At 42.3% G+C, this 25520-nt stretch overlaps 1 protein-coding gene across 1 annotated transcript in view; it reads left to right on the forward strand.

Moving 5' to 3' along the window:
- Nucleotides 1–3808: 3808 nt before the first annotated feature.
- Nucleotides 3809–25520, forward strand: part of susd1 (sushi domain containing 1) — a gene marked incomplete at its 3' end in the record, with an annotated part of 113065 nt that continues 91353 nt past the window's right edge. The window contains exons 1-3 of the mRNA XM_083645439.1: nt 3809–3878; nt 8562–8702; nt 9107–9262. Coding sequence (XP_083501565.1) covers nt 3824–3878; nt 8562–8702; nt 9107–9262 — 352 coding nt within the window. The 5' untranslated portion in view covers nt 3809–3823. The remainder of the gene's footprint in view (nt 3879–8561; nt 8703–9106; nt 9263–25520) is intronic.

Below are 25520 nucleotides of genomic sequence, written 5' to 3' on the forward strand. Positions count from 1 at the left end.
CAGCAGGGGGGGAATTGGCCAAGTACACTTGGGTAGAAAACTAGGGGGAAATCCAAATGGCAAAAGAAGTTGATTTGATCCAAGTTTACACCTCCACTGCATCCCTGTGTGAAACAGTAGAAAGAGCACGTCTTTCATTTCCTGTGTTTGGTTTCAAGGGAAAGGCGAGGCCGCCATCACCGTCCCCCTCTCTTCCCCCACAGAGAGCACCAGTGTGCGGGTCTATGATGACTGCCAGAGGGTGGCTTATAATAAGATGCGTCCTGGAGATGCGTCCTGGAGTGTCCGCACCATGGACAACGGTCCCCACGCCATGAAAGACGGGCTGCAGCAGGTCCCCGGCCCAGACGGCAGAGGCAAGTGGTCCTCTGCGGCCGGCACCCCAGGCCTCAAAGACCAGCGCGCTCTGAGGGACTCCGTGTGGACGATGGACTCCAGCAGCCAGGCCTACTCAGGGCCGGAGGACTGCTCCACAGACGCACACGAGACCCTGACGGAGACCTCCACGTTGACCTTTGTGGACGCCGGCCCGAGTGAATCCGGCGAGAGCCACAGCCTCCAGGGGCTCGGCACGGGCTCGGTTTACATCAAGGACTTTGTGCTGATCGACGACGACGACGATGGAGACATGTCGTTGAGGGAGAAGACGGTGGCGGTCTTGTCCGTCATGGACGGGAACGCGGCCGACCTGGTGCGCGGGAGGCTGCTGTCTGTCTCGAGCAGCTTGCTGTCGGAGTGTCCCGAGGCTCCTCCCCCCGAGGAGGCGGAGCCCGTCGCCCAAAAGCAGCGCTGCTGCTGTTTCTGCGCCATCCTATGACCCAGCGCAGGACGCTACTGACTGCGACGTTTGTCTCCGATGCATTTGGATTGTGTGTAACATGACCTTACCGTACCTTGAAGCTGACCCCGGCGCAGTGTGGTGGGAGCTTGTGTTTTAGGGGTACCTCAACAACAATTGTTGTCAACATGGAAAATACCGTGGGAAAAAAACCTGCTTTCTGTTAGAGACCTTGTTTCAGCAGAGTGCACATACAGCCGTTGCTTAATCAGTATCTGCTCCACTGTCATGCCTTTTTTCACATCCTCTTTTGTTCTTTGGTTTAGACTTCCAGATACAGTCACTTCTTCATTCCCTTAATCCAGAATACGTGGATCATGCAGGTTTGACGGGAATGATTCTCGTACATTCTCTTGAATTGAAAGTGAAAGTGAATGACTGTCATTCCTGACCTCCTGAAGCCCTATGACTGAGGCCAACCTGAGATGCTCTGGGAGCCAGGTCACTCCTGGCCATTCCTCCCTCTGGGAGCCAGGTCACTCCTGGCCACTCCTCCCTCTGGGAGCCGGGTCACTCCTGGCCATTCCTCCCTCTGGGAGCCGGGTCACTCCTGGCCATTCCTCCCTCTGGGAGCCGGGTCACTCCTGGCCATTCCTCCCTCTGGGAGCCGGGTCACTCCTGGCCATTCCTCCCTCTGGGAGCCGGGTCACTCCTGGCCATTCCTCCCTCTGGGAGCCGGGTCACTCCTGGCCATTCCTCCCTCTGGGAGCCGGGTCACTCCTGGCCATTCCTCCCTCTGGGAGCCGGGTCACTCCTGGCCACTCCTCCCTCTGGGAGCCGGGTCACTCCTGGCCATTCCTCCCTCTGGGAGCCGGGTCACTCCTGGCCATTCCTCCCTCTGGGAGCCGGGTCACTCCTGGCCATTCCTCCCTCTGGGAGCCGGGTCACTCCTGGCCATTCCTCCCTCTGGGAGCCGGGTCACTCCTGGCCATTCCTCCCTCTGGGAGCCGGGTCACTCCTGGCCATTCCTCCCTCTGGGAGCCGGGTCACTCCTGGCCACTCCTCCCTCCAGTCTCATAACTAAAGGTGAGCGGGCCTTCTCTGTTCAGGCTCCTCGCTTATGGAATGACCTCCCAGAGCAGATCAGGGAAGCGAACACATTGTCTTCTTTTTAAATCACGTCTAAAAACACACTATTTTAGACTTGCTTTCTATTGATCTTATTGTGATTTTATTGTTTTATTCTCCTTGTATTTTATTGTTACACTTCTACATGTACAGTATATTTGATCTGTCTACCTAGTGTCTTACAAGTATGTAATTGTGTTGTCTTTTGCCTTTTTAATTTGTATGTAAAGTGTTTTGTAACTTGTTTTGAAAAGCGCTATATATATAAATAAAGGTATTATTATTATTATTATTATTATTATTACTATTATTATTATTATTACTATTATTATTATTATTCCTCTTAAACTTGTATTATTCATGTACATTCTCTTGAATGATTCACTTTAAATTCAAGAGATATGTGAATCGTGTAAGTTTGGAGATGTCCTACATCATTCCAAATCAGCCCTTGGGGGGCCCCAAAGGCCTGTGGCCTCAAGCAGTTGCCTGCCCACAAGGTAGGTGTGTGTGTGTGTGTGTGTGTGTGTGTGTGTGTGTGTGTGTGTGTGTGTGTGTGTGTGTGTGTGTGTGTGTGTGCGTGCGTGGGCTTTGTGGTAATTGTGTTGCAATTAATGAATGTGTGTTGCAGTGGGTGCCTGGGTGGAGACTTCCTGGGGCCGGAGGTGAAGACATCGGTTTGGTTTCCCAATCAATGGCTCAATTAGTTTGTGTGTGTCAATGTAATTCTGTAAGAGACACTTTACTCTAAGTCACTATTGAGGGTTTTTTGTGCAGACCTGTAGCTACTTTATACATGCGCATTTATGCCCACACATATTGGACCGACTGAACCGACGGTGACACTTTCAGACAAATAGGCTAGTGTCTGTTTTGCTACGATCTATCTATCTAGCACTTGGGTTGGGACAGAAATACAAGGGCTTCAGGCCAGAGCCGCGACTGAGGGACAGATCTGTTAATCAGTCCAGTCCAGCGGGGCTGAGGTGGGGGGCTCACTGCTTTGGCTGACACAGAGACCCCCAGTCAGCGCGCTGTGGGCCAGAGAGATAGCAGCCCGCCACACTTATCTCCCCCTCGACACGTCCCCTCCAGGACCAAGTCGAAACCCCATGGTCGGATGTGGAGGGCCGTGGCTCTGAGCTCTATCTTGTGTCCGTTTTACGGAACATTATGAAGGATTCTATTTATTAATATGAAGGGTACACTCGACTTTGGATGGGCTAGGTAGGTAGACAGAGAGGCGGTTGGAAAATTGGAGTATAGTAAAGGTAGGTTGCATTGCAATGTTCATACATTCAGTGTTTGTCTCCAATAGCAGCAGGCGAAATCATTGATATTATTGACCTTGTATAGGCTACAGTCCTCACAGTGGGTGTAGTTGTGGGTTTTCGTGCATGACAGTGATGTAATGAAACACTTTAGCAGGGGATAATTAATTTTCTACACACACGTTTTAAGCATAAAGGACAAATGCTGTGTCAGATGATGTGCTCCGATTAACACGTGTGTCACACAAGACATGTTGAAAATGTCGTTTTCTAAAGAGGACACCCCCGGGCCAAATATAGTCCTTATCATCAGCCTGCGCAGCATGAGTGTGCAGTTCACCAGCGTTGGTAGGGAGTGTATCACCAGCACGTGAAGTCATCTCACCACATGTGTCAGAGAGAGTGACGGGGTGAATGAAGCCACAAAACCACCAGCTCCAAGGGGACCATTGAGAAAAGGGCGCGTTTTTTTTTTCTGGGTGGCCTCAGCTCACCCACCACACACAGCCTCCTCCTCCTCCTCTCCGGCCTGGTTATCAAACCAGCTCAGCGTTGCCCGCAAGACGGAAACTTGCGAAAAAGATGGGGGTGACTGAGGAGGTGGTGCGTCTGACCAAGTGAAGAGAGGAAGACACTCTGAGAGAGGATGGAGAGGAGAAAAGCCACCGCGTTCCTGTCGTTTCTGCTCTGTGCCATTGCAGGTGAGAATATCACATCATTCTTTGTGACTGTTCAAATGCCAATTTCTGGTGAGCTTGGTTTGATTGAGATGAGCAGTGTCAGCTATAAAAAATGTTCTCTGGCTTGATCACTTGAAGAAAAATCGTTTCGAAGTATATAGACCGTTTCACCGGAATCCGTTTGCTATAGGGAGCAGTTTGGACTCAAGTTTCCTGTCCGTTATTATATTAGCAAATACTGTAACAGGAAGTAAGGCTAAGCCCAATTTAGAATGTTTATGTCATCAAGTAGAATTTTGAAATGGTCTATATTTTAACATTTCAACATATTTTGAAAAAAAAAAAAATACATCTAATATATAATTTTGGTTTTCCTCCCTTGGGGCGATTATGGAAATTATCATCCTTTTGGTACCAAGATCAAGTTAATAAATGACTACTTTTGTTTGATTTGAGTGACAGTGTTTCATAGGTGATGTCTTAACCCATTGATACCTGATGCAGCATTTGTGTGCGTATCCCTTTAAGACCGCGAACCGCGTTAACGCGGTTCGCGGTCTTAAAGGGATACGCACACAAATGTGGGATATACATGCAAATGCTACATCAGGTATCAATGGGTTAAAGTAGTTACAATAGGTATTTCACTCAACAAAAATGGATGGAGGGGGAGAAATCCACCACTATACACTACATGTACCAAGCTGTACTGATACTGGTACAGTACAACATGGTAGCCTGTGTCTTTTAATTACCAATATGTTCTGTTCACATTTTATATTGTTATGACTAAAATAGACACTTGCTGGTAAGACACCCAACTATATTTACTTTCTCAGGCAGTTGGATCCCAAACGTTTTCACATCAAGGATCCATAAACGGACCCAAATTAGACCACGGGCGCCCATTAAAAATATTTGGTCCCAGGGTCCCCATCTGCCAAGACCCTCCCACTCTCCTGGCTCGTCTTGCAGGAGCCTGGTGTTGGGGTCATTAGGCTGATTGGGTGTACCTGGGCCAGATGCGGGCGTTATAAGACCTTCAGCCCTGCACCTTTTGGACATTTCTTTAATGTAGTTTGTGTGTTATCTCGTTATTTTCCCTTACTTTTAGTTAATCAATTTATATTGTTTTAACTTTTACTTTGGTGTATGACTCCCTTCACTTGTTACTTCCTTGAGCTGGGTTGTAACATATTAGGGGAGTCATACACCAAAAGTAAAAGTTAATAATTTATTATCTCAAACTATAAGGGAAAATAAAAATACAAACATTAAAACAAACAAATCAAAAGATGCATCGGTGAGGAGGGAGAGAGACTGAGGTCCTCTTAAGCCCAATGAGTGCACCGGGCCCAGGTGCACCCAATCAGCCTAATGACCCAACACGAGCAGGTTCCTGCAAGACAGGACCACGAGAGTGGGAGAGTTCTCACAATTGTAGATGTTTTATTACAGAGAGTGTGTGTGTTAAACCCATGACCAAAAGAGCCATAATATACTGTACATCAGCTGGGATGGGCAACTTTGATGATAGAGAGTCAAGTCAAGTTTATTTGTATAGCACATTTCATACACAGAGGCAATTCAAAGTGCTTCACATAAAATGGTTGACAGGAAAATAAAAGAATAGAAGAAGAGAATAACATGGACATTTAAAAGCATCACCACAACAAAACTTTAATTTTTTTTTAAAGGGTATAAAAAGTGCATTAAGCAACAGGCGCAGCAGTTGCAAAAAGAGCTAAAAACTTATAGAGGAATAGACTATATAAGAAACATGACTAGACACACATATGATAGTGATTGAGAAATAGCTGTCAGCAGTTAAAAGCGACGGTAAACATAAAAGTCTTTAGTCTATTTTTAAAAATAAGTAAGGTTGGGGCAGATCTGAGGTTTTCAGGCAATTTGTTCCAGCTAGCAGAAGCATAGTGGGTAAATGCGGCCTTCCCATGATTTGATTTGATCCTAGGGACAGTTAATAAGCTGGACCCTGCTGACCTAAGAGTTCTAGACGGTTCGTAGCGTGGGAGCAATTCAGCTATGTATTTAGGGCCTAGGCCATTAAGTGATTTATAGACTAATAACAGTATTTTAAAATCTATTCTATGACACACTGGCAACCAGTGTAAGGACTTAAGAACTGGAGTGATATGATCAGCTTTCTTAGTCTTCGTTAGAACTCTAGCAGCAGCATTCTGAATGAGCTGAAGTTGCCTAAGTTCTTTTTTGGAGAGACCAGAAAAAAGGCTATTGCAGTAGTCTAACCCAGTGGTTCCCAACCTTTTTTATGTTATGTACCCCTTGAGCTGTTTTACCATGCCAATAGTACCCCTCACTCATGCATGTCGATAATTCTCCTAAATTTGTTATATTAAACTTATATTAAACTTTTAGATTACCTCTCTAACACATCTCATTATTAAAATAATTTTAATGACTCATTTTTAATACAATTCTGACAGTTTTCAATTGGAAAAAGTAATCCGTTTTTATCATTTTGGAAATACATTGTAATCCCCAATCTTTCCAAGTACCCCCTGCAAGCTGCTGAAGTACCCCTAGGGGTACACGTACCCCTGGTTGGGAATCACTGGTCTAACCTACTGTAGATGAAGGCGTGAATTAGTTTTTCTAGATCCTGTCTGGACATGTAGCCCCTAATTCTTGCTATTTAAGATGATAAAAAGCTGATTTTCTGATTGACTTAATGTGGGAGTTAAAGTTGAGATCGGAATCAATAATAACGCCAAGATTTTTGACTTGATCCTTAGGCTTCAGGGATCGAGACTCAAGGCATGCAGTGATTTTAAGCCTTTGTTCTTTGGGACCAAAGACTATCACCTCTGTTTTGTCTTTGTTTAGCTGTAGGAAATTCTGGCACATCCAGTTATTTATTTGATCAATGCACTGGCACAATGATTCTATGGGAGCATAGTCAGCTGAGGAAAGAGTTATATACAACTGAGTGTCATCTGCGTAGTTATGATAGGCTACTTTGTTTTTTTGCATAATTAGGCCTAGAGGGAGCATATAAAGGTTGAAGAGAACGGGCCCCATAATGGATCCTTGAGGCACCCCACAAGTCATCCTAGTTAGGTCAGATGTGTAATTGCCAATGGAGACGAAGTACTTCCTGTCTTGAAGATAGGACCTGAACCACTGGAGGACCGTACCCGAAAGCCCAACCCAGTTTTCCAGTCTGTCCAATAAAATTGAGTGGTCAACAGTGTCAAATGCAGCGCTAAGATCCAGTAGCACTAGAATCAAATTTTTGCCTGAGTCTGTGTTCATTCTATTGTCATTTATGACTTTAGTAAGCGCGGTTTCTGTGCTGTGATGGGGGCGAAAACCTGATTGGAGTTTATCTAGGAGATCATTTGAGGTTAGGAATCTATTGAGTTGTAGGTAAACAACCTTTTCAATTATTTTGGCTATAAAGGGGAGATTAGATATTGGTCTGTAGTTACTGATAACCGATGCATCAAGGCTACGCTTTTTTAGTAGGGGTTTAATAACTGCAGTTTTCAGGGACTCAGGAAAAGTGCCGGTCAAAAGGGAGCTATTAACTATTTGCAATAGGTCCGACGACAGACAGTTATAAACGCTTTTAAAAAAGCTTGTTGGAAGGGTATCGAGACAGCGATAGACAGAGGGCCACAAAAAACATTCCTTGCTACCAGAGGGCCAGATTGTGACCATGCACTTCCACCAGTAGCCTACTGTAACACCAGCACTCCCAATTATAGCTCCTAATTTGATTAAAATGACTGGTAATCCAAGTTTATTATACCAACAGTTATATTTTTCATATTCAAATGTAGTAATTCTTCCATTCAGATGACACCAGAAACTTTGCTCTAGCTTTAAACAGCCCGCTATAGCAATTTGATGGGGTACATCACCCAAATATGTCATATTAATCAGATTAGTAATGTTGCATGTGGAATGTGCATCCTTGATATAGTTTGTTACAATAGTGTTATCTCAAATGCTAACGTTAAACAGTATGTGGATGGGCAATAGCCTACTAACACCATTAGCCATGTTCTGGGATGTACACTAAAATAAAAACACTGATTTGGGTGGTTCTCAAATGTTTTTCAGCCAAGGACCCCTTACAAGATAGAAAATATCCCGGGGACTCCAACATTCTGATTCGTGATTTTGGGCTAAGCCTAATTGTTTTCACGGTAACTGCTTGACTTTTAAATTGATAGGTTTGTTAGATTAGAATGTAATCCATGAAACATTTTAGATTTAAAGTATACAATATTTCCGTTGAACTATGAAGTTTTCGCACACACAAAAAGTTTGTATTTGTATTTTCCTGAAAACTTTTCACGGACCCCCTGGCAAAGTGCCACGGACCCCCATTTGAGAACCACTAGCTAACTAACCAAAAACGTCCGCCCTGTATTTTCTTTTTCTTTTTTGCAAATTGACCCAGGGGGCACACTGAGTATACATTATGTCATTCATTGTGTTACTTACCGTATGTTTGGAATTATAGTGAAAATAAATTATTACCCTTTTTGCTGTGGACCCCCTGGAACCCCCTCAAGGACCCTGGGGGTCCCCAGAACACACTTTTGAGAACAGCTGTTCTAAGGGTTCTGGCAGGGTTATGTGCTGCTTTCTGCGACAGAAAAAAGCCTTGAAGATATAGTGACTGGTGGGATGCGGTGTCTCTCCTCTCAGACATGCAGGCAGCGGGCCAGACTCTGGACGTGTGTGCCACCTGCCACGCTGACGCCACATGTGACGACAAGAGCGACGGCTCTGGGAAAGTGTGTAACTGCATGTACGGCTTCGTTGGAAACGGAAGAACCTTCTGCCAAGGTCAGGGTTTGGTTTCCAGGACTGATGTTAGACTGTTTTTAAAATGAGAAAACCGTTTTTTTGTCATATAATGTCACTAAATGGTGATTGAAGTTATGCTGATAAATGATCAAGAATGTAGGCTGTGCCATTGGGTGAATGGCAGTTTCAATTAACTTGTTAAATTGAATGTATTACTTACACATCCCACATTGCAACGCAGTCTCTTATATATGTATATGTATGTATATATATATATATATATATATATATATATATATATATATATATATATACATACATATACATATATAGGCTATGTACATACTGTGTGTATGTATGTATATATATATATATATATATATATATATATATATATATATATATATAGTATATATAATGTAAGCACTGATTTCTTCTCCCAGACAAAGATGAGTGTCAGATAGGAGCCAGTAAGATCTGTGGGCAACACACCTCCTGCCACAACACGTATGGCAGCTACTACTGCACTTGCCTGATTGGCTACAGCCCCTCCAACAACATGGCCACCTTCATCCCAAACGATGGAACCCACTGCCAGGGTAAGTTCAGTGTGTGACCTCTGAAACCTTCACTGGAGACGCAACAGCAGACACCTGTACAAAGGCTGAGGGCAGAACAAAAGGCCAGCTACAAAGTGTGCTCTCTAAAATGGATGAACTCAATGGTGGTGACCACACATATAGCCTACAGTAGGCTACATGTGTTAAAGTTGTGTGAACTGTCACAGTTTTTTTAATGTAAACAGAGTTAGACGCAAGAGTTAGAGACACACACGCCTCGCGCCACTTGGGCTCCATAGGGTTCCATTACCGTTGCCACCCAGTGAAGTGGTTTGTTTACCAAAATGCTGCTTGGCTGATCCCTCGTATAAGCATTATGTATTTATTTTTGTAGTTTTTGATTTATAAGTGCAGAGACTGAGTTAAATAAATGTTCATTTAAGTTCAGCAATTTTGTATCATTTGTAAAATTAAATTGTTGTATTTTATCAGATGCAAATAAGTAAATGTCATGGCATTATATAGCTATTGGAGCGGAGGTGAGTGAGAAAAGGAACAAATTGATGGTTAAGAGTAAGACTGAATAATAACATCACACAACAGTCTAAACCTAATGTTAATTTAAAATGAGATATTCCTCTAAATCTGGCTTCAAACGGCCACAATTTGAGGAAAAAACAGCCCAAACTTTTTTCGGCGGCCCCCTACTGGGTAGTCTCTTAGAACAGACGAGTTGGCTTCCGCAATTTTCAAATGCTCTCGCCATACCGTCTGTACGTTAGACCCCCAGAACATGCACAAGGAAGTAGTGAAAAAAACCTTCAGACCGGAAGGAAGTTCGACGGAATCTGACCAATCACGACACGCGTGTCCACGAAAAATATGTTCCCCCCGGAAACTTAAACCGATGCAGGTTGCTAATGCTAGCAGTGCTTTAGAATTACCATGGAAGCTACGCCGACGAAACCGGTGAAATAAGACCCTGATAGACGTAAACGATGTATCCGCGGCTTGGAGGAACCTCGTGCAAGACGTGCACTTATTCCAGAGTTAAACGAAAGTGATGAGGTAAGTTGCTAACGTTACTGAGCTTATCGTTCGTCTTAGTAATCAGCGTTAGCTAACGATAGCTACAGCAGTATACAGCTAGTTAGCTAATGTTAAATTCTGATTGGACGAATGAGCGGAAGTCCCGCCTTTCAACTTCCTCTTCCGTTTGGTGCATGATTCTCCCCCACGAAGTACAGACTGTATATAGCTGCATCTGCCGGATGTAGATAAGACAGTCTGTTTTAAGAGACTACCTACTGGGGGCCACCGATTTAGGGGGACCCCATAGCTATCTGACTAGAACTCGAACCCTGAGGGTAGATTACAGTTATGAATGAAATCCTGAAAAATGAACGTTTGATGTGAAAAAATAAAATAAAAACTAAATAAATGTATGCAATTCATTTATTTTCGTAGTATGCGGAGCGCAGCGATTCAACGTAATATTTGAGTCTTGATATTAACCTTAATATTACACTCAGGCTCTCCGGTACATTAGGGGGCGATATGCATCCTCCATTAAAGTTAGTGGAAAAGAAGAAGAAAGGCTGTAAAATGTGTTTTTTTTTATGTCAACCAGAGTGAATTTTACATATATTTGATTTAGAGTGTAGTTTGCATGGGTATTTATTCCATTTGTGTGACATAACTTCAATTTGTGTATGTTATCGATTTTTAACGACAGCTTTTATTCTGAAAAATCCTGACCGGAAGTCAGAAATTCCTGCTCACGGCACACTGGCCTTGAAACGAAGCAGCAGTAGCGTATTGTTCAGAAGTTTAATTTACAAACACAACAACACTCGTACGTGCGGATGATATATTATCACGAACATTTAAAGTGGAACCGGGGCTACGTTTAACTCCGAGGGGAGTTAAACGTGGGACTGAGGTGAGGTGAATGGTTTAGCTGTGAAGCTAACGTTAGCTTAGCTGTGAAGCTAATATTAGCTTAGCTGTGAAGCTATTGGGGCTTTGTCAGTAAATATTTTAGGAGGAAACGTTGTCACTGTGTGAAAATGAAAATATCTAAAGTCCAGAAGCTGAGGGCTGTGGTGAAGCAGCGCCTAACTGCGGCTGTTGGAGAGATATTTGGACTTTTTGAAAGAACAATAGCAGAGTACGAGGAGGAAGTTGCTCGTTCAAGAGAGGAGATCGACCGACGAGGAAAACTGCTGGACGCTGTGCGGTTATACAGAGAAGCCTTGCCTCCAGACATCCAGCAGCTGTTGGTCGTTAAAGAAGAGGTTCACGCTGAGCAGCAGGAGTGGAACTCCAGTCTGGACCAGGAGGACCCAGAAGCCCCACACATTAAAGAGGAACAGGAGGAACTCTGGTCCAGTCCGGAGGGAGAGCAGCTTCAGGAGGCCCCACACATTAAAGAGGAACAGGGGGAACTCTGGGCCAGTCAGGAGGGAGAGCAGCTTCAAGGGCTTGGGGAGGCCCACATCCCCAAGTTCCCATTCACTGCTGATCCTCTGAATAGTGAAGATGAGGAAGATGAACCTCAGTCCTCACAGCTTCATCAAAGCCAAACTGAGGAGATCAGAGAGGCAGAGCCTCTAGCGAGCAGCTCAACTGAACAGATGAAAACAGAAGCTGATGGAGAGGACTGTGGAGTATCAGAACCAGCCAGGAACTTAGATCCAGCTAGTGTTTTACAACCAGCTAGTGATGACAAGACTTCAGACTCTTCTGAACCTGAGCCTGAAGACAGTGATGAAGAATGGATGGAAACTAGTGAACCTCAGTCAGGTTTAGACTCAGAGAGAAACAGTGAAGTTCTTGGGAAGAAACACTTGAGTCGCTCAGGTTGTGGTAAAATATTTGGTAGTAAAGCACACTTGAAGACACGCATGATAGTCCACACAAGAGAGAAAAATAATATTTGCTCACTCTGTGGTAAATGTTTTGGTCTTAAAGCAACCTTGAAAAGACACATGATAGTCCACACAAGTGAGAAACAATTTCCTTGTTCAGTCTGTGGTAAAGGTTTTGGACAAAAAAGACACTTGAAGACACACATGATAATCCACACAGGAGAGAAAAAGTTTAATTGCTTAGTCTGTGGTAAAGGTTTTGGACAAAAAGGAGACTTGAACAAACACATAATAGTCCACACAGGTGAGAAAATGTTTAATTGCTCAGTCTGTGGTAAAGGTTTTGGACACAAAGGAGACTTGAACAAACACATGATAGTCCACACAGGTGAGAAAAAGTTTAATTGCTCAGTCTGTGGTAAAGGTTTTGTCCATAAAGGAGACTTGAACAAACACATGATAGTCCACACAGGAGAGAAACAATTTCCTTGTTCAGTCTGTGGTAAAGGTTTTGGACAGAAAGGACAGTTGAAGTCACATGTGGTAGTCCACCACACAGGAGAGACACAATTTAATTGTTCAGTCTGTGGTAAAGGTTTTGGACAAAAAGGATACTTGAACAGACACATGATAGTCCACACAGGAGAGAAACAATTTCCTTGTTCAGTCTGTGGTAAAGGTTTTGGACAGAAAGCAAACTTGAAGACACACATGACAATCCACACAGGAGAGAAATCATTTAATTGCTCAGTCTGTGGTAAAGGTTTTGGTCAGAAAGGACAGTTGAAGTCACATGTGGTAGTCCACCAGACAGGAGAGACACAATTTAATTGTTCAGTCTGTGGTAAAGGTTTTGGACAAAAAGGATACTTGAACAGACACATGATAGTCCACACAGGAGAGAAACAATTTCTTTGTTCAATCTGTGGTAAAGGTTTTGTCCGTAAAGGAGACTTGAACAAACACATGATAGTCCACACAGATTAGAAACCATTTAATTGCTCAGTATGTGGTAAAAGTTTTGGTCATAAAGGAAGCTTGAAGACACACATGATAATCCACACAAGACAGTAAACATTTAATTGCTATCTGTGGTGGTGGGATTCGAGTGTTTATGTTTGCGACTATGTAGCCTCCTGTGGTGGTTGTATGTATCTTATATATTATATATACACAATATATAATGTGTGTGTGTGTGTGTGTTGATATTGTGTGCTTTGTTCTGTTATCCTGCTTATGCATCACAAAAGCAAACTTAACACTATCACAGAAAGTTGCTATCTTTGGTAAAAGTTTTGTCAAAATGGAAACAATAGCCCTGTTCAAAACTGTTCCCTATATAACTAGAAATCGAGCATGCGCAGTGTCTGAATTCTCAACTGTTGATTTGATTCACTATATAGAACAGGGGTGGGCAACATTTTGTTCCTGAGGGCCATACTGACTTACATCAAGTAAGCGAAGGGCCACACATTGGAGATTATACCTGCCAACACTCCTGATTCTCACGGGAGTCTCCCTATTTTTAACCCTCTCTCCCGTTGTGATTGGTAATTTCTTGTTAATCTCCTGATATAATAGTGATACAAGTCCAATGGCTGTAGCAGATAAGATTTATTAACATAATTCTGCCTTTTATTGAGTTTTTGGGGGTCGTTTTGTTTTTCTTTGAGACCAGCCCCAGGGCATGAGATTACTTTGAGCCTTTTAGTCATAAAGATTATTGAAAGATAGCCTATTCCATATTCCAGACTGAATTGTGGAGTATTGGCCAGCATGACATAAACATTTGGACACTTATTCAGCGGGTATCTTGCATGTTGCGTTCAGGTGCACTGTAAAAAAAGAAAAAAGAAATGCAATTCCATCGCGGGCCACACGGGCCGTATTTTGCCCATGTGTGATATAGACTGTTTCAACTCGACAATAAACATTCTAAATTTCCCCCAGCTTATTTTATCACATTTTGTCATCTTGGGACCCAAACTCACAAAACATACGGTAATGAGTTGCCATGACGACCAGTTGGCGACCCACCCCCCACGGGTCCATGACCAAATTTGGTTCCCCATCACTACAACACTACATGAGGAAGAGTGAGTGAGTGAACCATTCTGAACATGCCTAATGAGTCACATGAAAGTGAAACCAAGACTTTAACACATGTCTGTGTGTAGTAGGCTATATTAAAGACCTTAACACATGTCTGTGTGTAGTAGGCTATATTAAAGACCTTAACACATGTCTGTGTGTAGTAGGCTATATTAAAGACCTTAACACATGTCTGTGTGTAGTAGGCTATATTAAAGACCTTAACACATGTCTGTGTGTAGTAGGCTATATTAAAGACCTTAACACATGTCTGTGTGTAGCAGGCTATATTAAAGACCTTAACACGTGTCTGTGTGTAGTATGCTATATTAAAGACCTTAACACATGTCTGTGTGTAGTAGGCTATATTAAAGTGTCCAAAACGTTTTCATTGGCCTTTGATATAGAGAAGATCAGTTGGCGTCAGTTGAAATGCACAGTTACAGACAGTAGACTTGACCATTTGTTTGATAGGCCTATGGGAGCTTGGACAACCCTGTGTTCTTCAGTGTTTTCCTCATGTTACTGAACATAGTATTGTCTTATCCTTGCCATTATTTTTTTATGAGCAGTAGCCTAAACATGTCACCAATTGCCAATTCTTGTATTTAGTGTGTATAGTGGATCTATCTTGTTTACTTTTAGTATTTACTTTTAGAGTTCTTTGAATGTGTCGCTCTTCTACTTGTTTGAGCTGCTGTAACGAGTGCATTTCCCCCCTCGTGGTTTTTTATAAAACTTATTTTATGGAATGTGCAAAAACTGAGATATGATATTGTTGAAATAATTGCTCTTATTTTGTTCTTAAGACATCCCAGGCTGTTCATCTGTTTTGTCCATTCACTGTGAATGTTTTCACATTTGACTTCTAAAAGAAATAGGAACATTTGGATGTGTTGTTATTTATAGGTTATTATGCAATGCTTTTCCTTGTCTGGCCCACTTGAGAGCAGATTGGGTCACATGTGTCCCGTGAACTAAAGTTAATTTGACACCGTAAATCGAATGTGTGTCTGCGAGCGAGTATGATGTCCTGTAGAAATAAAATATACTGCTTCCCCAGGGTCGCAGAGGAGTAGGTGTATAAGCTGCCGGAACTGTTAACTTGTGTTTTTTAGTAAAGTAGGCCTACATTAAAATAACATACTTTGGCTTCTAGAGCATTTTGAGTCAGAATCCAATTTAAATGCTTTGACATAATCTGTCAAATCAGACATGCCAATGCATTAAACAGGTGGTAGTAGAGTGCATCAGTCAATACAAGAACAAAATGGCTGCTTAGTCGGCAGATAAAACGCAAGGAAACAAGGCATATAGTAGACTGGACCCATTGACTGTATATACGGACCACATTTTATGCTTAAAGCTAGCCAAAGTTGTCTTCCTCGTAAACATGTTGTTTTGTATATTATTATAGCCGATATGATAATAGCCGATAAAGATAAATTCCCCATTATCAGCCGACAATTTATCAGTTCTATATATATATATATATATATATATAGGACATCAGAGCCACAGCTATGAGACACATAAAGGAACAGAAACAATCCCATCCTTTCATCTTTAGTAACTAAAGCCAAAATATCCACTGGCACTGATTTGCATTAAAGGAATAGTTCACTCAAAAATGAAAATTCTATCATCTCCCCCTCATGCCAGTTGAGACCAGAGATGTTCACAAGTCATTGTTTTGCAAGTCCAAGTCTGAAGTATTTCAGCTCAACTCCAAGTTAAGTCTCATGTCTTTGAGGACGAGTCTCAAGTCACTGTGTGTGTGACTTGAGTCCAAGTCCACCTCTCTGGTTGAAACACAGGTGAAGTTTGTCCATAACACACAGGGAGGTTCCATAGCAGAGATGGGGACTTGGACTTGAGTTGCACTTAAGTCACACACACAGAGTGACTTGAGACTTGACTTGAGACTCGTCCTCAAAGACTTGAGACTTGACTTGGATGTTTTTTTTAGTTCATTAACAAATGCCTTCTAATGTCTAATTATTGCTGCTACTGTGTTCTAATACAGTGGCCCTCAAACTGTGGATCGGGACCCCTCAGGGGGTCGTGAGATTATTTTGGGGGGGGTCGCGTGGGAGACTTTTCTCCCATACCAATGATTTAATGCGGATATATGAAGCTATATAAACAACTACATTCTAGCTGTACAAAACAGATTTAAGTAAGCGAGTGAAATGCGTGTGAATGGATTCACACATTCGGTTGGGGGGTGGAGTTGGCAGTGGGAGGGGTTGCAAACCCTAGCCTAAAGTTTTTGGGGGGTTGTGGCTCAAAAAGGTTGAGAACCAATAAGGAGTGAGGATAATACAATCTTTCTTTGGACAATCTTTATTTTTCTTTATTTTATTTTTAATGTTTTGGTGCATTAACGTGTGTGTGTGTGTGTGTGTGTGCGTGCACACCTTAAAGTTTACATCCATTGTGTCTTATGATATCACTGATGACATCAGTGACTTATGACATCACTGATGACATCATTAGTGGGACAAAAATTTAAACAAAGAACAAACAGAGAACAGAGCCCACATTGCAAAATTGAGATAGATAGAAGTGTACAGAAGCTTTTGAGAGATGATTTTAAACTCAAATGTAATGTTTACTGTCTGGCACTGACATATAATTGTCTAAGTACAAAGACGAGGCAAGTTGACGGTACACGACTTGCGTCCATGTTTATTTCCGACTTGGGGTAACCGGGTGTCGCACATTGTGACGTCATCGGCAGTGGCCGATCTGCGGTATCTGATTACACAGGATACTACATCAAACATTTGAAAAATAGCCTATAGTTATAATATGGGACATGGTGGGCAACTATTAATTAATTTAGTTAAGTGGAGCTTGAGTTAATTCTGTTTTTATCCAGTAGTTGGCGGTAATGCAACATGCCAACTCAAAAACTGAAGAAGAAGAGGAAGAACTAATAATTATCTTGACAACAACATAAACATTCTAAATTGCCCCTAGCTTAATTTCTCCTGCAGTGTTTGCTAATACAATAGTTTATCTTGATAGGAAATAAGCTCGGTTTCAAACTGTTCCTGAGCAACACAATTCCGTGAAAACCGTCTATAAAACCCTGATATTACACACTCCGGTACAGTAGGGGGCGATATGCACCTATCCACGTTAGATGCGATCCTCCATTAAAGTTAGAGGAAAAGAAGAAGGCAGCCTATAGCAAAGAGCATGGAAGGAAAGAGACGAAACTCCGGCCATTTTTGGAAACAGAATGCGCCTCGCAGTGGTCAGCTGCGGTAGCGCGGGCCCCTATAATCAGCCTCTCTAAACAGTAACTCAACGGGAGAACACTCTAAATTTCGTGGATTCACATCTTTTCTGGGCGTACTGTAAATCTTGATTGAAGTGGTGTAGTGCAGGGATGTAAAACAACAACCATATTGTGGAAACTAAGCAAAATTTTTCTTTTTTTTCTTTTAGTTTTTTCAAGATAAATAGTAAATGCAAAGGACCCGAGGTTAAAACCACGGCAACACACTTCTGACGGAGTGGACGACAGCCGCATTAGCTATTTATCTTGAAAAAACTAAACAAAGAAAACGAAACATTTTGCTTAGTTTCCACAATATGGTTGTTGTTTTACATCCCTGCACTACACCACTTCAGTCAAGATTTGCAGTACGCCCAGAAAAGATGTGAATCCACGAAATTTAGAGTGTTCTCCCGTTGAGTTACTGTTTAGAGAGGCTGATTATAGGGGCCCGCGCTACCGCAGCTGACCACTGCGAGCCTGTGCGAGGTTCTTTTGGCGCTGTCACGCTTCCAAAAATAAAAAATGGCGGAGGCTGCTGGGCGCTGATGTTGCAATGGGGCAATATGGAGCTTTCAGTTCTTTCCATAAAAGTTCTTTGCCTATAGACCAAATCACCGTGACGTCACCATGTAAACAAATTTACTTCCGGGTACCACTTGGGGAAGGCGGCAGGTTTAAATGTGCGTGTTGTCAAATAAATGCTGTCAAACCCTCTCGTTGTTTTCAGCCGACTACTTTCAATTTAAATGGTTAAACGGTTGGTAAACATGCTTGTCCGACGTATCTAGCCTTTCTTCTGTGTTTGTTTTATGTAGTGTTAGCTAGCTAATAACGTTTGTTCGTCTGTCAAACTCGCTGTTTTTTGCAGTCGTTAACGTTACAGAGTAACCTCGCGTCACCAGGCTCTTCGCTCTTCTCGGCGAGAAAGAGCCTGGTACAGACAGAGATACTGACGCCACGTCAATTTAATTTAGCTTCAAGTCTACTCTAGTCTGGTCCAACAGTTAAATTAGCTAGTCTGGTCTCCACTAACGTTAGTGAAAGTGTTGTTATGAATGATATTAAACAACAACACAACACGGACGAACCATTTTTGTCTTCTTTGTCTGTTTTTGTCTTCAACATGTCAGTTTATGCCGTCCACCGCCATTATAATGTGTGGACCTCAGGGGTACCCGGAAGTAAATGTAAACATCCCGGTGATTTGGTCTATATGCAAACGTTCTTGAAAGGAGCAGCAGTAGCGTATTGTTCAGAAGTTTCATTTACAAACACAACAAGACTCGTATGTGCGGATGATATTATCACGAACAAGTGGAACCGGAGCTACGTTTAACTCTGAGGGGAAGAAGAAGCTCCTCTCTTGTGGGACTGAGGTGAGGTGAATGGTTTAGCCGTGAAGCTAACGTTAGCTTAGCTGTGAAGCTAACATTAGCGTAGCTGTGAAGCTAATTCGGGCTTTGTCAGTAAATAATTCAGGAGGAAACGTTCTTGTCATTGTGTGAAAATGAAGATATCTAAAGTCCAGAAGCTGAGAGCTGTGGTGAAGCAGCGCCTAATTGCGGCTGTTGGAGAGATATTTGGACTTTTTGAAAGAACAATAGCAGAGTACGAGGAGGAAGTTGCTCGTTCAAGAGAGGAGATCGACCGACGAGGAAAACTGCTGGACGCTGTGCGGTTATACAGAGAAGCCTTGCCTCCAGACATCCAGCAGCTGTTGGCCATTAAAGAAGAGGTTCACGCTGAGCAGCAGGAGTGGAACTCCAGTCTGGACCAGGAGGACCCAGAAGCCCCACACATTAAAGAGGAGCAGGAGGAACTCTGGTCCAGTCAGGAGGGAGAGCAGCTTCAGGAGGTTCCAGAGCCCCCACGCATTAAAGAGGAACAGGAGGAACCCTGGAGCAGTCAGGAGGGAGAGCAGCTTCAGGAGGCCCCAGAGCCCCCACACATTAAAGAGGAACAGGAGGAACCCTGGAGCAGTCAGGAGGGAGAGCATCTTCAAGGGCTGGGGGAGGCCCACATCCCCAACTTCCCATTCACTCCTGTTCCTGTGAAGAGTGAAGATGATGAAGAGAAACCTCAGTCCTCACAGCTTCATCAAAGCCAAACTGAGGAGATCAGAGAGGCAGAGCCTCTAGCGAGCAGCTCAACTGAACAGATGAAAACAGAAGCTGATGGAGAGGACTGTGGAGTATCAGAACCAGGCAGGAACTTAGATCCAGCTAGTAGTTTACAACCAGCTAGTGATGACAAGACTTCAGACTCTTCTGAACCTGAGCCTGTAGACAGTGATGAAGAATGGATGGAAACTAGTGAACCTCTGTCAGGTTTAGACTCAGAGAGAAACAGTGAAGTTCTTGGGAAGAAACACTTGAGTCGCTCAGTTTGTGGTAAAATATTTGGTCTTAAAGCAACCTTGAAAAGACACATGATAGTCCACACAAGTGAGAAACAATTTCCTTGTTCAGTCTGTGGTAAAGGTTTTGGACAAAAAGGACACTTGAAGACACACATGATAATCCACACAGGAGAGAAAAAGTTTAATTGCTTAGTCTGTGGTAAAGGTTTTGGACAAAAACGAGACTTGAACAGACACATGATAGTCCACACAGGTGAGAAACAATTTCCTTGTTCAGTCTGTGGTAAAGGTTTTGGAGAGAAAGGAAACTTGAAGAAACACATGACAATCCACACAGGAGAGAAAACATTTAATTGCTCAGTCTGTGGTAAAGGTTTTCGTCAGAACGGACAGTTGAAGTCACATGTGGTAGTCCACACAGGAGAGACACAATTTAATTGTTCAGTCTGTGGTAAAGGTTTTGGACAAAAAGGATACTTGAACAGACACATGATAGTCCACACAGGTGAGAAGCAATTTAATTGCTCACTCTGTGGTAAAGGTTTTGGCCGGAAAGTAACCTTGAACAGACACATAATAGTCCACACAGGAGAGAAAAAATTTCTTTGTTCAATCTGTGGTAAAGGTTTTGGACAGAAAGGAGACTTGAACAAACACATGATAGTCCACACAGATTAGAAACCATTTAGTTGCTCAATATGTGCCGTGGTAAAGGTTTTGGTCATAAAGGAAGCTTGAAGACACACATGATAATCCACACAAGACAGTAAACATTTAATTGCTATCTGTGGTGGTGGGATTCGAGTGTTTATGTTTGCGACTATGTAGCCTCCTGTGGTGGTTGGATGTATCTTATATATTATATATACACAATATATAATGTGTGTGTGTGTTGATATTGAGTGCTTTGTTCTGTTATCCTGCTTATGCATCACAAAAGCAAACTTAACACTATCACAAAAAGTTGCTATCTTTGGTAAAAGTTTTGTCAAAATGGAAACAATAGCCCTGTTCAAAACTGTTCCCTATTACAGAAACTAGAAATCGAGCCCACGCAGTGTCTGAATTCTCAACTGTTGATTTGATTCACTATATAGAACAGGGGTGGGCAACATTTTGTTCCTGAGGGCCATACTGACTTACATCAAGTAAGTGAAGGGCCACACATTGGAGATTATACCTGCCAACACTCCTGATTTTCACGGGAGTCTCCCTATTTTTAACCCTCTCTCCCGTTGTGATTGGTAATTTCTTGTTAATCTCCTGATATAATAGTGATACAAGTCCAATGGCTGTAGCAGATGAGATTTATTAACATAATTCTGCCTTTTATTGAGTTTTTGGGGGTCGTTTTGTTTTTCTTTGAGACCAGCCCCAGGGCATGAGATTACTTTGAGCCTTTTAGTCATAAAGATTATTGAAAGATAGCCTATTCCATATTCCAGACTGAATTGTTATAACAGAAGTGGAGTATTGGCCAGCATGACATAAACATTTGGACACTTATTCAGCGGGTATCTTGCATGTTGCGTTCAGGTGCACTGTAAAAAAAGAAAAAAGAAATGCAATTCCATCGCGGGCCACACGGGGCCGTATTTTGGCCATGTGTGATATAGACTGTTTCAACTCGACAATAAACATTCTAAATTTCCCCCAACTTACTTCCTGTTGCAGTGTTTGCTAGAAAAATAACTGACAGGACATAAGCCAGGTTACAAACTGTTCTCTAGCACAGGGGGTCGCACATTTTTTCATCTTGGGACCCAAACTCACAAAACATACAGTAATGAGTTGCCATGACGACCAGTTGGAGACCCACCCCCCACAGGTCCATGACCTAAATTGGGTCGTTCCCCATCACTACAACACTACATGAGGAAGAGTGAGTGAGTGAACCATTCTGAACATGTCTAAAGTGAAACCAAGACCTTAACACATGTCTGTGTGTAGTAGGCTATATTAAAGACCTCAAGATTCAAGATTCAAGATTTTTATTGTCACTCCATGGTACAAGTATCACGTGTGAAATTCTTGTGCTGTGGACTCCGTTTACGACATAGTACAAATAGGCAACAAGCAATGAGCAATAGGCAATAAGAAATAGGCATCAATAAGCAATACTAAGCAGCAATAGGCAATGAGGCAGAATAGCGATAAGACAAGTCAGTGGCATATTCATTGCACATAGGTGCACATGTTATGTGCATACGTTAGACATGTTCGGACATTTTAATTCGACGTATTTGACATACAGTGCAAATAGCATGTACCTTATTAAACATACAATTAAACATTAGGCATTGTGCATACGTTAGATGTGTTCAGACATTTTAAATTCGACGTAATTGACATACAGGTGCAAATAGCATGTACCTTGTTAGACATACAATTAAACATTAGGCATACATAATGGTAGCAGCTGCAGTACGGTACGGTACGACTACTACACTATTTGTGTATGTTAAGGAGTCTCGTGGCCTGCGGGAAGAAACTGTTCCTCAAGCGATTTGTGCGTGCTTTTGGAACCCTGTATCTCCTCCCTGAGGGTAGCAGGGAGAACAGGCTGTTGTGGGGATGGTTTGTGTCTTTGATGATCTTCAGGGACCTCCTGAGGCACCGCTGGTTATACAGTTCGTGCAGTTCTGGCAACTCGTCTCCTGTTACGTGCTGGGCCGCGCGCCTCACCCTCCGTAGCACCCTGCGGTCCATGGTGGTACAGTTCCCGTACCAGGCGGTGAAGCAGCCAGTCAGCAGGCTTTCAATGGTGCCTCTGTAGAAGTCCCTGAGGATTTCTTTCCTTAGCCCAAACTTCTTCAGGCGCCTGAGTCCGTGTATTCGCTGTTGTTAGAGACCTTAACACATGTCTGTGTGTAGTAGGCTATATTAAAGACCTTAACACATGTCTGTGTGTAGTAGGCTATATTAAAGACCTTAACACATGTTTGTGTGTAGTAGGCTATATTAAAGACCTTAACACATGTCTGTGTGTAGTAGGCTATATTAAAGACCTTAACACATGTTTGTGTGTAGTAGGCTATATTAAAGACCTTAACACATGTCTGTGTGTAGTAGGCTATATTAAAGTGTCCAAAACGTTTTCATTGGCCGTTGATATAGAGAAGATCAGTTGGCGTCAGTTGAAATGCACAGTTACAGACAGTAGACTTGACCATTTGTTTGATAGGCCTATGGGAGCTTGGACAACCCTGTGTTCTTCAGTGTTTTCCTCATGTTACTGAACATAGTATTGTCTTATCCTTGCCATCATTTTTTATGAGCAGTAGCCTAAACATGTCACCAATTGCCAATTGTTGTATTTAGTGTGTATAGTGGATCTATCTTGTTTACTTTTAGTATTTACTTTTTGAGTTCTTTGAATGTGTCGCTCTTCTACTTGTTTGAGCTGCTGTAACAAGTGCATTTCCCCCCTTGTGGGTTTAATAAAACTTCTTTTATGGAATGTGCAAAAACTGAGATATGATATTGTTGAAATAATTGCTCTTATTTTATTCTTAAGACATCCCAGGCTGTTCATCTGTTTTGTCCATTCACTGTGAATGTTTTCACATTTGACTTCTAAAAGAAATAGAAACATTTGGATGTGTTGTTATTTATAGGTTATTATGCAATGCTTTTCCTTGTCTGGCCCACTTGAGAGCAGATTGGGTCACATGTGTCCCGTGAACTAAAGTTAATTTGACACCGTAAATCTAATGTGTGTCTGCGAGCGAGTATGATGTCCTGTAGAAATAAAATATACTGCTTCCCCAGGGTCGCAGAGGAGTAGGTGTATAAGCTGCCGGAACTGTTAACTTGTGTTTTTTAGTAAAGTAGGCCTTCATTAAAAAAACATACTTTGGCTTCTAGAGCATTTTGAGTCAGAATCCAATTTAAATGCTTTGACATAATCTGTCAAATCAGACGTGCCAATGCATTAAACAGGTAGTAGTATAGTGCATCAGTCAATACAAGAACAAAATGGCTGCTTAGTCGGCAGATAAAACGCAATGAAACAAGGCATATAGTAGACTGGACTCATTGACTGTATATACGGACCACATTTTATGCTTAAAGCTAGCCAAAGCTGTCTTCCTCGTGAACATGTCGTTTTGTATATTATTATAGCCGATATGATAATAGCCGATAAAGATAAATTCCCCATTATCAGCCGACAATTTATCAGTTCTATATATATATATATATATATATATATATATATATTGGACATCAGAGCCACAGCTATGAGACACATAAAGGAACAGAAACAATCCCATCCTTTCATCTTTAGTAACTAAAACCAAAATATCCACTGGCACTGATTTGCATTAAAGGAATAGTTCACTCAAAAATGAAAATTCTATCATCTCCCCCTCATGTCAGTTGAGACCAGAGATGCTCACAAGTCATTGTTTTGCAAGTCCAAGTCTGAAGTCTTTCAGCTCAACTCCAAGTTAAGTCTCAAGTCTTTGAGGACGAGTCTCAAGTCACTGTGTGTGTGACTTGAGTCCACCTCTCTGGTTGAAACACAGGTGAAGTTTGTCCATATAACACACAGGGAGGTTCAGATTCAGATTCAGATTCATTTATTAAGGACTGCACAACAAGTCGGCAGAATTTGCTTTCGGTACAGCAATTGTTAAGCACATGAATATTATGTCAGCATGAGACATTACAGTACATAGACAGACATATGACAACATAAATACAGAACATTCAACATATACATTGCTGGAGAGGTATGCAGTGAGGTTTCAGAGGTGAGTGGAGTTCAGAAACCTGATGGCAAACTGTTTTTGAATCGTGTTGTTTTGGTGGAAATTGATCTGAAGCGCCGTCCAGAGGGCAACAGTTGGAACAGGTGATTGGCTGGGTGAGATGGGTCAGAAACTATTTCTTGTGCTCATTTTTAGTTCATTAACAAATGCTTTCTAATGTCTAATTATTGCTGCTACTGTGTTCTAATACAGTGGCCCTCAAACTGTGGATCGGGACCCCTCTGGGGGGGTCGCGTGGGAGACTTTTCTCCCATACCAATGATTTAATGCGGATATATGAAGCTATATAAACAACTACATTCTAGCTGTATAAAACAGATTTAAGTAAGTGAATGAAATGCGTGTGAATGGATTCACACATTCGGTTGGGGGGTGGAGGTGGCGGTGGGAGGGGTCACAAACCCTAGCCTAAAGTTTTTGGGGGGCCGCGGCTCAAAAAGGTTGAGAACCAATAAGGAGTGAGGAAGGATAATACAATCATTCTTTGGACAATCTTTATTTTTCTTTATTTCATTTTTAATGTTTTGGTGCATTAACGTGTGTGTGTGTGTGTGTGTGTGTGTGTGTGTGTGTGTGTGTGTGTGTGTGTGTGTGTGTGTGTGTGTGTGTGTGTGTGTGTGCGTGCGTGCGTGCGTGTGTGTGTGCACCTTAAGTTTACATCCATCAGTCACTGATGACGTCATCAGTGTCTTATGATATCCCTGATGACATCAGTGACTTATGACATCACTGATGACATCATTAGTGGGACAAAAATTTAAACAAAGAACAAACAGAGAACAGAGCCCACATTGCAAAATTGAGATAGAAGTGTACAGAAGCTTTTGAGAGATGATTTTAAACTCTCAGAAATTTGAAAAATAGCCTATAGTTATAATACGGGACATGGTGGGCAACTATTAATTTATTT

Source organism: Poromitra crassiceps (assembly GCF_964638095.1).
Source record: "Poromitra crassiceps genome assembly, chromosome: 10".
Taxonomy (NCBI): domain Eukaryota; kingdom Metazoa; phylum Chordata; class Actinopteri; order Beryciformes; family Melamphaidae; genus Poromitra; species Poromitra crassiceps.